The sequence below is a fragment of the Rhineura floridana genome, chromosome 1 (genome assembly GCF_030035675.1).
Source record: "Rhineura floridana isolate rRhiFlo1 chromosome 1, rRhiFlo1.hap2, whole genome shotgun sequence".
Classification (NCBI taxonomy): Eukaryota; Metazoa; Chordata; class Lepidosauria; order Squamata; family Rhineuridae; genus Rhineura; species Rhineura floridana.
This window is the reverse complement of record NC_084480.1, coordinates 176,319,898-176,334,986: the sequence shown is the minus strand read 5'-3', so window position 1 is coordinate 176,334,986 and position 15,089 is coordinate 176,319,898. Positions and strand designations below refer to the sequence as shown.

At 43.4% G+C, this 15,089-nt stretch overlaps 2 protein-coding genes across 9 annotated transcripts in view; one reads left to right on the top strand and one right to left on the bottom strand.

The window, feature by feature from the left end:
- Nucleotides 1-7,777, bottom strand: part of SYNDIG1 (synapse differentiation inducing 1) — a 57,029-nt gene extending 49,252 nt beyond the window's left edge. The window contains exon 1 of one of the 2 annotated variants that reach the window (XM_061587555.1): nt 7,517-7,777. The gene's annotated coding sequence lies outside the window, so the exon portion shown is untranslated. The remainder of the gene's footprint in view (nt 1-7,516) is intronic. The other variant, XM_061587626.1, reaches the window with a different exon arrangement.
- AFAP1 (actin filament associated protein 1) overlaps nt 7,607-15,089 on the top strand; it is a 105,117-nt gene continuing 97,634 nt past the window's right edge. For 3 of the 7 annotated variants that reach the window (XM_061587504.1, XM_061587496.1, XM_061587489.1), the window contains exon 1: nt 8,439-8,890. In XM_061587504.1, the coding sequence (XP_061443488.1) occupies nt 8,872-8,890 (19 nt within the window). In that variant the 5' untranslated portion in view covers nt 8,439-8,871. Of the gene's footprint in view, nt 8,010-8,438; nt 8,891-15,089 lie in introns of those variants that run through there. The other 4 variants (XM_061587523.1, XM_061587513.1, XM_061587542.1 and 1 more) reach the window with 4 other exon arrangements.

The window sequence follows — 15,089 nt, the reverse complement described above, 5'->3', positions numbered from 1 at the left end:
GGCATCCACCCGAGAGTTCTCAAAGAACTCAAAGGTGAAATTGCTGATCTGCTAACTAAAATATGTAACTTGTCCCTTGGGTCCTCCTCCGTGCCTGAGGACTGGAAAGTGGCAAATGTAACGCCAATCTTCAAAAAGGGATCCAGAGGGGATCCCGGAAATTACAGGCCAGTTAGCTTAACTTCTGTCCCTGGAAAACTGGTAGAAAGTATTATTAAAGCTAGATTAACTAAGCACATAGAAGAACAAGCCTTGCTGAAGCAGAGCCAGCATGGCTTCTGCAAGGGAAAGTCCTGTCTCAGTAACCTATTAGAATTCTTTGAGAGTGTCAACAAGCATATAGATAGAGGTGATCCAGTGGACATAGTGTACTTAGACTTTCAAAAAGCGTTTGACAAGGTACCTCACCAAAGGCTTCTGAGGAAGCTTAGCAGTCATGGAATAAGAGGAGAAGTCCTCTTGTGGATAAGGAATTGGTTAAGAAGCAGAAAGCAGAGAGTAGGAATAAACAGACAGTTCTCCCAATGGAGGGTTGTAGAAAGTGGAGTCCCTCAAGGATCGGTATTGGGACCTGTACTTTTCAACTTGTTCATTAATGACCTAGAATTAGGAGTGAGCAGTGAAGTGGCCAAGTTTGCTGACGACACTAAATTGTTCAGGGTTGTTAAAACAAAAAGGGATTGCGAAGAGCTCCAAAAAGACCTCTCCAAACTGAGTGAATGGGCAGAAAAATGGCAAATGCAATTCAATATAAACAAGTGTAAAATTATGCATATTGGAGCAAAAAATCTGAATTTCACATATACGCTCATGGGGTCTGAACTGGCGGTGACCTACCAGGAGAGAGACCTCGGGGTTGTAGTGGACAGCACGATGAAAATGTCGATCCAGTGTGCGACAGCTGTGAAAAAGGCAAATTCCATGCTAGCGATAATTAGGAAAGGTATTGAAAATAAAACAGCCGATATCATAATGCCGTTGTATAAATCTATGGTGCGCCGCATTTGGAATACTGTGTACAGTTCTGGTCGCCTCATCTCAAAAAGGATATTATAGAGTTGGAAAAGGTTCAGAAGAGGGCAACCAGAATGATCAAGGGGATGGAGCGACTCCCTTACGAGGAAAGGTTGCAGCATTTGGGGCTTTTTAGTTTAGAGAAAAGGCGGGTCAGAGGAGACATGATAGAAGTGTATAAAATTATGCATGGCATTGAGAAAGTGGATAGAGAAAAGTTCTTCTCCCTCTCTCATAATACTAGAACTCGTGGACATTCAAAGAAGCTGAATGTTGGAAGATTCAGGACAGACAAAAGGAAGTACTTCTTTACTCAGCGCATAGTTAAACTATGGAATTTGCTCCCACAAGATGCAGTAATGGCCACCAGCTTGGATGGCTTTAAAAGAAGATTAGACCAATTCATGGAGGACAGGGCTATCAATGGCTACTAGCCATGATGGCTGTGCTCTGCCACCCTAGTCAGAGGCAGCATGCTTCTGAAAACCAGTTGCCGGAAGCCTCAGGAGGGGAGAGTGTTCTTGCACTCGGGTCCTGCTTGCGGGCTTCCCCCAGGCACCTGGTTGGCCACTGTGAGAACAGGATGCTGGACTAGATGGGCCACTGGCCTGATCCAGCAGGCTCTTCTTATGTTCTTATGACATGTGATAGAACCTTACAATGACTACATAAGGGGTGCATGACTACATAAGGAAGATTTTACTTCATTACTGTAATGAAGCTTATTTTGGGAAGCAATTTGTTTGTGTATGCATGCTTGCAAAATTCACTTCTTTGTTCAGGGTACTGATACAATTCTGCATTGAATCACAACTGGAAACTAAGAATTAACTTCAGCTTTGTAGGACTTACTAGAGAATTGTTCTGTCTAGTAACCTCAGCTCTTTCTGCTTCCCAACCAAAGTATTCTTGTCTTCTACAAGCCACTGTGACCATTTTAACAAGGCAGCAAGTCTGTCTAGCCAAAAAAGATGGCACAATAATGTTTATGTAGCGGATAGCCTTCACAAACCCTTTTCATAAAAAGAGTTTCCTTTTCCATAAAAAGGGGAGAAACGAGTTAGATGGAGATGGGACTTCCTGGGCACCCTATATGCCACAGGATTTTCTCTTTAGAGCGGTAAAGGTGACAACTGATCACAGGAGACAATGGAGAAATCCAGGACTTTATATTTATAAGTGCTGTGATTTGGAAGCAGTGTGTTCTCTCATAAAAAGGTACATGAAAAATGAGAAATGGTGTGAGGTTTTTTTACTTACTCTACTGATGTCAGCGCTGTCCTTGGTTATTGTAGGAGAGGATGGTGCCAGTGTTTGAGGGAAAGTAGCTTAGAACAGCCCCTTTAATGTAGTACAGTACTATTATCTTTACACTGCAGTTTGGGAGGAAGGGGCTGAGAGATGGCTCATCCAAACTGACCTTGATAATCCATGTTTTCCGTATGTGCTTTGTCATCTGACAGTCCCCACTAGCCTGTTTGTTCTCTCTTTGACAATATAAAAACAATGCTTTTTTTTTGCGCCAGCACATGCAGCGGGGAGGACCTGTACTTCTTCTCGCTTTTTCCCAGCTCCGCTCCTGATTAGTTCACTTTTCCCGGGCTTCTTCCCCCGGACATTCGCGCACATGCACAAAAGGGATTGGACGGGAATGACGGAAGGGGTGTGGGGAAATGGCCAAGGACCGCCCATGAACCGCCTACATCGCTAAAGTCCGGGGTATTGCATCCCAGTGCTATGTTTGAAGCGGGTGATTCCTGGTTTAAAAAAAGGAAATCGCATTTTTTGCGATACTGCAGATGCGGATTTAAACATTGTATGGACCATGGAAAATTAATAAAGACACAAAGCTATCATATCGCTGATTAAACAGTCGTTTGGACGAGCCCATAATCTACTGTTGATATTGTAATATTGTGGGTTGAAGGTTTCCCCCTCTCAGTATGTCATGCTGCTGCCACCTGGTGAATAAACCACAAAGTCACAACTCCTTTAAAGCCAGCCACCTCACTGGAAATCACATAAATGTGATTTTCTAATCCAGGGTTGTCAGCCTTCCTAGATCAGTGGGCACATTTTGAATTTTCAGAAAATGCTATGGGTGCCAATCACAAAATGGCTGCCATAGGGGCATAGCGTAACACAAAATGACTGCAATGGGGAACATGGCACTACATCATATAGTTGCTGTCTGTAAGGGTGTGTGGCAAAACACAAAATTAGAGAGCAGTAATTTCTGCTCCCCCCCCCCAACAACCTGATATTTACAATGTGAAGTTATCTATGTCCTGCTGGTCCTGATCGTGGAGATCACACAATATTGATTACTTTTACACACTCTCTCTTTCTGTTGCTCTTAATGACAACAGAGAACATTCTCCAGTATCAGGAAAAATATACAAGGTCACCACACCACCCTCTATCACACACACATACTCACCTCACACACTGACCACAAATACATGCACCTCTTTCTCGTACTCACTCACTCACACGTCACATGCACACAGCCACATGTACATCTCTCCCTCTCTCTCTGCTGAAGTGCATCTGTCCCTCTCACACAGAGCACATTTATATTTGCTCCCTCCCTCTCTCTCTCTCACACACAACCATACATTTCTCCCTCACAGCCCAAGCATGCATGCATACATACCTGTCTTTTACATACAGAGACCACATATGCATCTCCCTCCCCATGCAAATGATCCTTTCTACCTCTCTCAGGCTATACATTCATATGTTCTCCCACACACATGCTACACGTACATCTCTCCCTCCCTCTCTGCCCATGTACATCTCTCTCAACCACACATTCACAGAGCCCCTTCATGGGGTGAAGGATGGCCCCCGTCGCCAGCTCCACATGGCCTATGGGCAACAAGCAAGCAATCAGGATGGGCCACATGGTGGGCAGGGAAGCCAACTCTGCCGCTCCCATCTTTAAGCATCCTTCAAAGCCAACCAGAATGCAAAGGGATGGATCTTTCCAGCTCAAGCAACTGCTCTGCCCTGCCATTTATTTATTTATTTATTTTTAAATGGCAATCCCTGTTCCAAACCTTTCTCAGGGCTCTTTATTGCTATCTGGAGAACAAGTTGTACAACTGCGGTCCCAATTTCCCCAAAGGCAGGCTTTCACTATTTTCTGCATGGAATTCAAGTGTATAATGGAACTTTAGGTTTGATCAATAAAAGTGGATTAAATGGTTCTATTGTCCTAGCTCAACAAATCTACTTTATAAAAGGATTGGACTTTTTGCTTGGAAAGTGACAGAGAAGTGCATTAAAAAGTGTGGGATGAACAAATAGAAAGACATATAATCACCCCACAAGCAAATCAGGATGAACGTCAGAATAACACTTATTGCTTTATAACTACCCTGAAAACAAGTCAGAATGAATGCTTAATAAAGACTGGATGCAATATAACCTCTGCATAAGAAGGTGCAGGGAAGGCTGTCTGGCACCCACAGTTCTGTCCTCTAACACTTCCCCATACACTCCAGCATCTGCCACCAAAGGCAGCTGCCTCACATCTAATGGTGAGCTGGCACTGGTGCCCCCCTCCCATCCCCCCTTAATGAAAGAAGTTGGGGTTGCCTATCTCTCCTCCCCAGTTTTGGGCACAGGTCCTGGCTGTATTCCAGTCAGGCTTTTTTCTCCGCACAGTCCTTCTGGATAATAACATAGTCTGAGGTGTGTGAAGTTCCTGGGGTCCCCTCAAGAGCTTCTCCCCAGTGGTCACTAGATCGGTCATTCAGCTACTCTGCTGAGTCCAGACTTTCCTTAAAATACCTGCTGCCACCGCCTACTGACTTAGGCTGCAATCCAATACATGTCTGCTCAGAAGTAGCCTCCATTGGGTTTAATGGCACTTACTCCCAGGTAAGTATGTATTGGGTTGCAGCCTTAGACAGCAGTCAGACTCTCACTTTATGTTATGTGAGTATCCCTGCACCAGACATGTGGAGTAAGATATGTTTAGTACTTTAGAATCCATCTAGACCAGGACAGAGACATTAAAACTTAAACATGCATTTAATTAAAGAACTTAACATCCGAAACAAGTAGTCATTGTATACAGAGTACTCACGAGTTCTACTTCCTGACCCAGCATAACTATCCTAATTTTTGAAAGTTATCATAACCCACATATGCTTTTCTTAATCTCTCATATTCCCTTTCCTTCTGTTTCTCAGTCACTCTCTGACCACTGTCGTTTTCCCAATTGACACTCTCTACCTGTCAGTTTAACACTGCCTAACATTCTATTTTACTCTCCGATTGTCACATATACTTTCATTCACTCTTCTGTCACAAGCTATTTTTCGACGGAGGGGATATTGTTGAGCACTAATTAAACTGAAGAGGGGTGTGAAGTAGGAACTGTCTCCTGCCACCTCCTTTCCACTAAAACTCTCACCTTCTGGAAGATGGGTTGCCTCTTGTGACAGTTGCACATATGTAAGAGTCTTCAGTTACATTGTTGGCAACTTTGTCATAAATGTGCATGGCTGCATATTGAACCAAAAGGTAGAGAAAATACCAGCTGGAAATTAGTTCTGTGGAGAATACACATCACCTTTTGAAGTACGGGAGGTCAGGAGAACCTATGGAAGCAGTCAGCTTTTTAAAAAAATAAATAAAAACAAATTTAAAAGTGGAAGACTTTTTTGGGGGCCTGGGGGTACTAAAAACCTGACATCACAGTGCTGACCTGGAGATGCAGTCAATAATTACAATTTGAAAAACTAAAAAAAATTAATTAAAAATAATTGAGTGGTTGGGGGTATGGGACAGACACAAAAACCAGCTGAGGTTGATAGACCACAGATTAGCCACTCCTACTTTAAGCAAATATTTCTGTAGCTGACACTTGATTCTTCTGGCTCAATTCTGCTACAACATGTAGTCAGACCTTAAAATGTTATGTTGATGAAATCTGGGATGTGAAAGTAACTCATATATATCTCTGAATTATATATCTATCTTTTCATTCACATACAAGTTTTCAATTAGACACAATTGTACCTAGATGTGCATGAAAATAGTTGTTGCCAGTTAGTTATTTAAAAGCTGTGGGGACTCTTTATTTAAAAGTCATATAGACACTTTAAATAAAGAAAATAAAGAAAAGGGTCTGCTGACAGAAACACTGAAGACAGGTTTCTGCGTGTGTTGCATCATTCCAAGATTTTACAAGTCACAGAATATTTAATACACCCAAAGTGCAAAGAGCATGGAATTCTGCCACATTCCCACAAGGTGTCGCCTGAAGCTCAGCTAAATCTAGACAGAAAAAAAATAAAAACAAACTTAATCTTTGTTAAAAATTGGAATGCAAACTTTGACATTTGTTAGCTGTTTGCAGGATTTTTATCCACTAAAACTATATTCAGTCTAAATAATTCCTTCCCTAATTTCAAATATGTCAAATCATTAACTTATGTGATTGTCTAATCTGGGACCAACAACTGCTAGGAACATTATGCAAGACAAAATGAAATGTTCGCCTGTTCTACAAATTGTACCATTTTCTGTACATAACAAAGTCTTTCACAGCTGTAGAAGCCAAGCTACTCCTTACTGGTTTCAAGACGGAACTAGGTAAATTTATGAAGGGTTTTAAATTCTGTTTATTCTGGTCTGTCAAATTCTAGCTCAGGAGTGAATGGAAGGCTCTTTCATGTTCATACTCTTTAGAGGGTCAACCCTTCCTCTGAACATGTGGGACAGCTACAATTAAGAGAGAGGATGTATGGTAATGTGAAGCAGCACCCCACAAAAAAATTGTTTTCAGTAGACTTGTTGAGTAGCTTCACAAGCCTGCTCTGTTCACTTATTTTCTCTGAGAGGCCCTGGAAGATGGGATGCTTGATATGGCTCTTGACACACAAAACATTAATGCCAAGCAGTCTGATCATAAGACTCTGCTCACTGGTCTCTTTGCCTCTGACAAAGGAGGGACATCTGGCAAGGAAGGAATTGCTAACCATGGGGAAGTTCCAAAGAACCGCCAGCCTATGGGGGAAAGCTTCTCAGCTTCTCCCAACAGGACCATGAAGGAGCATAAATGCTAAGGAACGCTCTCTTCCTCGGAGGAGGCGGGAGACCTCTTGATCAGCTGAAGAGTTGGAATTAGGACAGACTTTCCCCAGAGGCCTACATTCTGCTCAAAGGCAGCTGAGGGTTTCGGACAGCCTCGCACTTAGGACAAGTTTAGACCAATGGGAATTTGGTAGAGTCATCTGTGTTCACGCAGACAAGGGCGACTCGACGCCGCACCCAAGTGAGAGCTTAAGTTTAGGGTTCTGGGTCAATTCAGACGAGCCAGAGCAGCACTCGAACGATTTCCTGGCCTTGCCCGGCAGCATGTGCACCGGAACCCCAACTCAGTCCCGGACTCGCAGCGGCACTGGCAAGGCCAAAAGGCGCCCCATTCTTTGGGCACAAGCCAGCATCTCACTACGTTCCGGGGCTGGGAGTGGGCGAGCCTTACCTTCGGCTCACGCCAGCGAAGTGGGCGAGCCACCCCTTCGAGTCGCGCCTAACTAAGCGGAAGCTGGGGGCGGGGGCGTGTGGGCTCACTCCGACTCCAGGAGCCACGCTGCGCTCTGCTCTCGCCGCGGGCATTCCGAATTCCCTGCCTACCCCTAGAGGCAGCTGCGTGCCAGACGGCGCTCAGAGCTTGGGAGGCGCGGCCCGGCCCGGCGCCCGCCTGCTATCTACGTTGTCATTAGGGAAAGACCAGTAGACGAAACCCCCTCCCTGCCATTTCTCCAGGGCTGCCCCCTCCCTCCTTTGTTCTCTCGGGCCCGCCCTTCTCTCTCTCTGTTGCTTGCCATTGGCTCTTGCGGCCGCTACTCGGGTGGGGGCCCGTTTTGGTCCCGCTCCCCGACAGAGAGAAAGTGAGCGAGGGCGCTCGCGGGGCGGGCGTCTCCTTCGCATTTGCTTTCCCCCAGGCTGGAGCTGCAGGAGAAGGCGGGCACCAGGTAAGGGTTTGCGCGCTCCTTTCTGTTGTCTGCCCACCTCCTGCGCCCTATGGCAGCATCCAAGTACGAGGGCGCTCCGGAGTGCGGAGACAAAAGGCGGCCTCTCGCAGTCCTGGCTGGTCCCTCTTTACCGTGGGCTGTTTGGCCAGGCCCGGTGGCTGCCTCTGGGAGGGCGACAGCGCTCGCAACTCGGAGGCTGCCTGCACGAGGCTCGTGCCACTCCCGAGTCCCCGGGTGGTGGGCAGGGAGAGGCGAGCCCTGCCCTGCCCGGATCTTGCCTTGCGATCCCGAAGGAGGGATTGCATCATGTAACAGGGAGGCACTCGGCTGTGTGTCTTCCAGGCCCAAGTACCTCTCCCGCTTCTTGCCCTGGGTTGGCTCGCGGGGCTCTATGAAGGATGGCTGATGTTATGGGTGACTCTTTCGGACAGAGCTTCTGGCGAACAGTAACAAATGAAACCAAGCGGCAATTTTGGAACAACGAACTCAAACAAAACTCCAGATATATTGAGCAAATGTATAAGCAGATCATCCAGCCTGTTTGCCTTTTCTTGTTTATGTTTTTCGGAAGTACTTTTTAGAATGCAGCAGCCGTTATTTGTGAATCACTGAGTCCCACTGGAGGGAATGGAATGAGGCTCTTAGTCATGGCTGACTTAAACTGACATACAGCCCAAATCCTGTGTATATTTGCCTAGATTATAAGCAAGTTGCAGTGTATTCAGTTGGGCTTACTCCCAAATAAGTGTGCATAGAATTGCCCATTGTATTCATACGGATCCTGATGACTTCAGATAAGCTGACTGAAAAGTACAACCCAAAGTAAGAAGCAATTGCTGGTGTCTGACTCAAGGATCAAAGGATGATTTCTAACATATCTGGTAATGGTATTACCAAATTAAGGATACAAGGATAAACTAAACGTTATTAAAATTGCATAAGAGTATTAAGGAAATTGTGTTTTAGAAAGCTGATGTTGAATTGGTTTTTAATTAGTTGAAGTTTGCTGAGACTTGAAAACAAGCACTCGCCTGGTGGTGAAGGGAATTGCTTCCAGGTGACCACACTGGGATAGTTTTGTTGGTTGGAAGACCAGGTTCTTTTCAAAAGCTTTAGTCTGTCATTGATAGCATGTGTATGGGTGAGCAGGCAGGTTAATAAAAAAATGGTGTTGAGATATCAACTTTTGTGATCTTATTTGCAAGGGTGATGTTACCAAAGCCATTGTCACAGAAAACAAATCCAATCACCTGACTAAAGGAATAGTTATGCTACAGTGCCAAATGTGTCAGGTCAGATCCAATTAATAAATTTGCAAGGATTACAGAAAGTACATAATTGGATAATGAATGTGAAAAGAAATGCCACCCTTAAAAGTACATTAGAGAAAGAAATTTGGAGCACATGTCATGATTATAATGTATCTTCCGTTCTTTGAGAAATTGTTTTAATTTCTGTTTTTAAGTTTACTGCTTAAAAAGACAACTATAAACTGTATAACCCAGGGAAGTATTGCTAACAGAAAAGGTTGTATGGAAGAGCATAATGATGAATATAACTTCAAACAGAGCAGAGAATGAAGAAGTAGAATATCCCTTGAACATTTCATTTTTATTTTCTAGTTTAAAAGTTCAAACACTGGTTTCAATCTCCCACAGAAGACACCTTGTTTCTTTCTTTAAATATAAGTGTGTCACTACTTAAGACATTTTCATTGGTTTTCTCTCTGTAATTAACAAATTAGTCCATTGTTTCCTTCCTTACGTTGCTAAAATATATGTTCCTGCAAAACTAGAGAACATAATGGTCTCTAGCCTTGTTTTTTTAATGGCTAATACTGCTTATTTCCAAAAGGCAAAAAAACCCCCAAAACTTTTTAGGTGGACAGCACACAAAAAATGCTATGTTTGAGCCATGTCTTTTATTTATTTGGCTTTGCATTGCTACTCTGGTTTTTTTCCTTCACATTGGAAAGTTATTTTATTTCCCCAGTAATTACTCAATAATTCTGTTCTTGACAGAAGCGTATAAAAATATTGTCAGAAGAAGCATAACACATTATGTTTTAATTCCGTTGAACCAATCATTATGACTCTATAACTTTATGTACTATGACTTTGGTTACACTCCCTATAATCCAACAACATATTTTAATTCTGACGATTTCTGGAAATGTGATTCTGATGACATAGCACTGGGCAGCAAATGCTGTAATTTTTGGCTTTACCATTCTAAAAGAAGTAGCTTGGTTTTTCTGTGCATGTGTGTTGCATTAATCTAGATAAGCAAGAGAAGATACTGCATTTCTTTTGGCAACAAGAAAAATGATGTCCAAATTTCTTGGCAACTGACAGCGATGTTTGCTGATGAGGAACAAGACTGCATCCAGTGTATCTTTGAATGCTTTTCAATGCCGTTTAATAATTTATCTTCTATCTTTCTGTCTTCTGGGGGGGAAAGTCACAGTGTCTCATAAATAAGGAACTGTTGAAAAAGAGAGGCTGCTTTTTCAGGTTCAGCTCTAGTTAAATCTAGGCTAGTAGTTCCCAAATGTTTTCCCCCACAGCCCACTTGAAAATTGCTGAGGGTCTTGGCAGACCACTTAATGATTTTTCTGCCTGTTGTAGCAAATGTAATGTGCTGTGATAGTTGCTGTATGATTTTAATTGTATTTTTATTGCTTCATTTATTTCTTATACATTGTGTTTTATTGTATTACAATTTGAATTGCATAGAATTGTAATACAAATACAATATAAGAAATAAAATAAACAGTAAAATACAATTAAAATGAATATGAATATTTAATCCAATAGATGTGCCAACTCTTCAACCACAAATCCACACACATGCTATGGATCACAGTTTGGGAACTCCTGATCTAGTCCAAGCCATATTTGGAAATATTTGTGCTAAATTTGGGGTGATAGTCTTATTTGGTTTGCAGGAGACTACATTTTCCATTGAAGTGAAGATTACTTGAATGACTATTTTGCCAATACATTTTAGTAGCCAGCCATAGTACTCAAATGGAATTGATATCCGTTCAGTCCTTAACTGGGACAATGTACCTACTTGAAAGGAAATGAAATCTGAAAGTTAATTGGACTACTCATTAACTACAGTTCTGCCAGATGTCCCTGAAACTTCCGCTGGTCATTTTTCTATGGATACTTTTCAGCTTGTAAAGCCTGAGGATGTGGACAGGAGTCTGGGAGAATCAAGGACCACTACTTGTTCCCTTGACCCTTGCCCATCCTGGTTAATCATATCTGCCAAACTGGGAGTGGCTGACTGGTTGGCATATTTAATTAACACCTCCCTAAGGGAAGGTTCTGTGCCAACATGGTTGAAGGAGACTGTGATAAGATAAAAAAAAATACCCTTCATTAGATCCTGAGGATCTTAATAACTTCCACCCAGTCTCTAATCTCCCCTTTCTGGGCAAGGTGACTGAGAGGGTAGCGGCTGCTCAGCTCCAAGTTTTCCTGGATGAATCTGACTATCTAGACCAGCCTTTCCCAACGAGTGTGCCTCCAGATGTTGTTGGACCACAACTCTCATCAGCCTCAGCCAGCATTGCCAATGATCAGGAAGATGGGAGTTGTGGTCCAACAACATCTAGAGGCACACTGGTTGGGAAACACTGATCTAGACCCTTTTCAATCAGGCTTCAGGCCTGGTCATGGGACAGAGAGTGCCTTGGTTGCCCTGCTTGATGACCTATGCCAGTCATCAGACAGGGGGAGTGCATCCCTGCTGATGCTGCTGGACCTCTCGGCGGCCTTCAATATGATCGACCATGGTATCCTTCAGGGCCGTCTAGCTGGGATGAGATTGGGAGGCACTGTTTTACTGTGGCTCCGGTCCTATCTGATGGACAGGACCCAGGAAGTGGTGCTGGGAGACTACTGCTCGACTCCCTGGCCGTTGGCCTATGGGGTACCGCAAGGTTCCATTCAGTTTCCCATGCTCTTTAACATTTATATGAAACCGCTGGGAGAGGTCATCCGGAGATTTGGAGTACAATGTCATCAATATGCTGATGACACTCAGCTCTATCTCTCCCTACCGCCTGATTGCATGGAGGGAGTGCTCATCTTAAACCGGTGCCTGGAGGCTGTGAAGGGCTGGATGTGGGCTAACAAACTGAAACTTAATCCAGACAAGACGGAAGTACTGCTGGTCAAGGGGAAAACTGCACCAGGAACGGGGTTGCAACCTGTTCTGGATGGGGTTGCACTCCCCTTGAAGGAGCAGGTCTGAAGTTTGGGAGTCTGTGACGTCCTCCCCCAGCACCACCTGTGAAGCTCTCTCTTGTGGCTACCAGCAGACAGGAACGTCACGTTTTCTTCTTACCCTTTACAGCTCTAGCACAGATCTCACTAGATCCCACTGCTAGGCAGCATCACCAGTCACTTTCTGTAACCCAAACTCCCAGAGACTTTGCCTCAGTCTCTCTATAGCTTGTTACTTTGTGACTGTGTGCCTATGCTGTTCCCAACCCCCTTGTATCTTTATATTTAAAGCATACAACTCTGGGTTGCTCTGGATACGTGACTTGTTACAATCTCTCCCTTCACCGCTGCCACCATTAAGATACAGTTTCTGTTCAGTCTTGGTAATTACCTTGCCCTCCCTTCTGGTCTGTATATTCCCCCAGCCAAGGATCAGGCCTTTGGTAAACCAAATAAGTATTTATTTAATATTAGAAATAACAAGATTACTGAAGGAATGTTTCACAAGCGTATAGTTTCATCTATATTCTGTTAGGTACTTGACTTTTTACTAATTGCCTCAGAACTCCGACTCACTCTCAAATACCACCTCTCAATTCACCACTAAACACAACCTCAACCTCCCCTCTCAACCTTCTAAACACCACCCAGATTCAACTGTCATTCTTCCATTTATACTCCCAGCCATTCAAACGCTCAGCCAAACATCCAGCATTCTACTGTTCATGTACTCCCCCCTCCTCTTTCACTCTACTTACCATATATCTTCTATATAAACAGCACTTACCATATTTACAATATTAGCAAGAACATCACAGAGTCCTCCTGGATCCTGCCCTGCTGCTTGAATATCAGGTGGCTGCGGTAGCCAGGAGTGCTTTTGGCCAACTCAAACTGGTCTACTAGCTGCGTCTGTGACTTGGCCACAGTGACACATGCTTTGGTGACATTGAGGCTTGATTACTGTAACACACTCTGTGTGGGTCTGCCTTTGAAAATGGTTCGGAAATTGCAGTTGGTTCAAAATGCAGCAGCCAGAATGTTAACTGGAGCACGGCGCAGGAAGCATATCACCCCTGTGCTTTATTGACTCTACTGGCTCCCAATTTGCTTCTGGGCCCAATTCAAAGTGCTGGTTCTGACCTTTAAAGCCCTAAACGGCCTTGGACCAATATACCTGAGGGACCGCTTACACCCATATGTACCTGTCTGGGATTTAAGATCATCTGCCTCTGGTCTGTGCCTGGAATTAAAGATGTTAGACTGACAGGCATGCGGGAGAGAGCTTTTTCAGCTGTGGCCCCCAAGCTTTGGAATACTCTACCCCAAGAAGTCCGCTTTGCTACTCCCTCCCTGTTGGTTTTCCGGAGACTTCTGAAAACGATCTTGTTCCGGAGAGCCTTTGGGAGGGACTGAAAGTAGAGCCTGACACTGATTTTATGCCTTCTACATTAAATTTTACCTTTGTAGTCCCTTTAGTACCACCCCCTATATATGTATATATATATGTGTGCGTGTGTGCGCGTGTGTATATGTTGTATTTTATGTATTTTAATTGTATTTTATGTATTTTAATATTTTGTGATTTAATTGCTTACAATTTTATTATGTACGTGTTTGATTTTATTTTTGTAAGCCATCCTGAGTGCCCTATTATAGGGTAGAAGGGCGGGATAGAAATATTTTAAACAAATAAATAAAATAAATAAATTGTGAGATTGCCCAATAATAGGTGCCAGAAGTAGAAACATTCCCAGTAGATAACAGTAGATTAACAATACAGGTGAAATTCCAAAATGATTGGCATGAGTACCCAAATGTGTTCACCACTGGCAAACATATGTTTTAGTCTGGCAAGAGTTCCCAATCTTCTCTGGAACCTAGAAAAGGGCAGGGTTGCTCCCTGACCTGATAGCGAACCCTGGAAATACTTGGAAAGCAGGGAGACATCTTAGTGCTGTCCAAATGTCTCTGAAGTCAGTGCAAGTCTGGAGAGACCTCACCCTTCTTTGGGCTCCAGAGAAAGGCAAAAGGCACCCTGCTTTCATCCTGAGCCTCTCTTAGCAAAGTGGTCCTCCTTTTGGTCTACAGAGTCCTGCACCTAAATGGAAAATGTCATCTCCAGTAGGCTATACAAGCCAATACCTCACTATTTAGCATACTTAATGTAAAGTACTATTTGGCCTAAATTTAACTAGAGCTAAAAATCTGCTGGGGAGGATGACAGGTTTATACTTACAGTTCCACTGGTCCTCAGAGGTGCTTGGAATGCTTCCAAAGCTCAATGTGTTGTTACTAGTTTATTAGACCACATGTGGGCAATCTTCAGCTCAAGGGGGTTCATGCTGCTCTGATCTCATTTTATGCAATTCCTTTTTTTTTTACAATAATTTTTATTCACCATTTTATGCAATTCCTGATCCCTCTTGGTTGCCCCATTTTTCCATCCCATCAGAGTTCCTTCTTATTAGTTCCTTCCTTATTTTTCCTGCCTTTTAAAAATGTATTGTCCTTCATTCCTCATGGTTAGAGAACAATTAGAATGGGCAGAATTTTATTTGATAAAAAAGACCCCTTATGGTGGTTTTGGTTTTTTACATTTTTCCTGGTTCTATGATTTGGGGAAACAGTTGTTTTCCCCTGGTGCCTAAGAACAAATTGGTAAGCTTCTGCCATGTGTAGCTCTATGTAGCACACTCAAGTCAGAAAGAAATTACTTTCATTTGCTTTTCAGAACAGTATCTGTATTCATCCATTGTAGATTTAAAAAATCCTCTGCATAGTTATTTGGGAGTAACTTTATCAAAATTTGGGAATTTCAGTCTGCAGCAGCTGTTGTGAG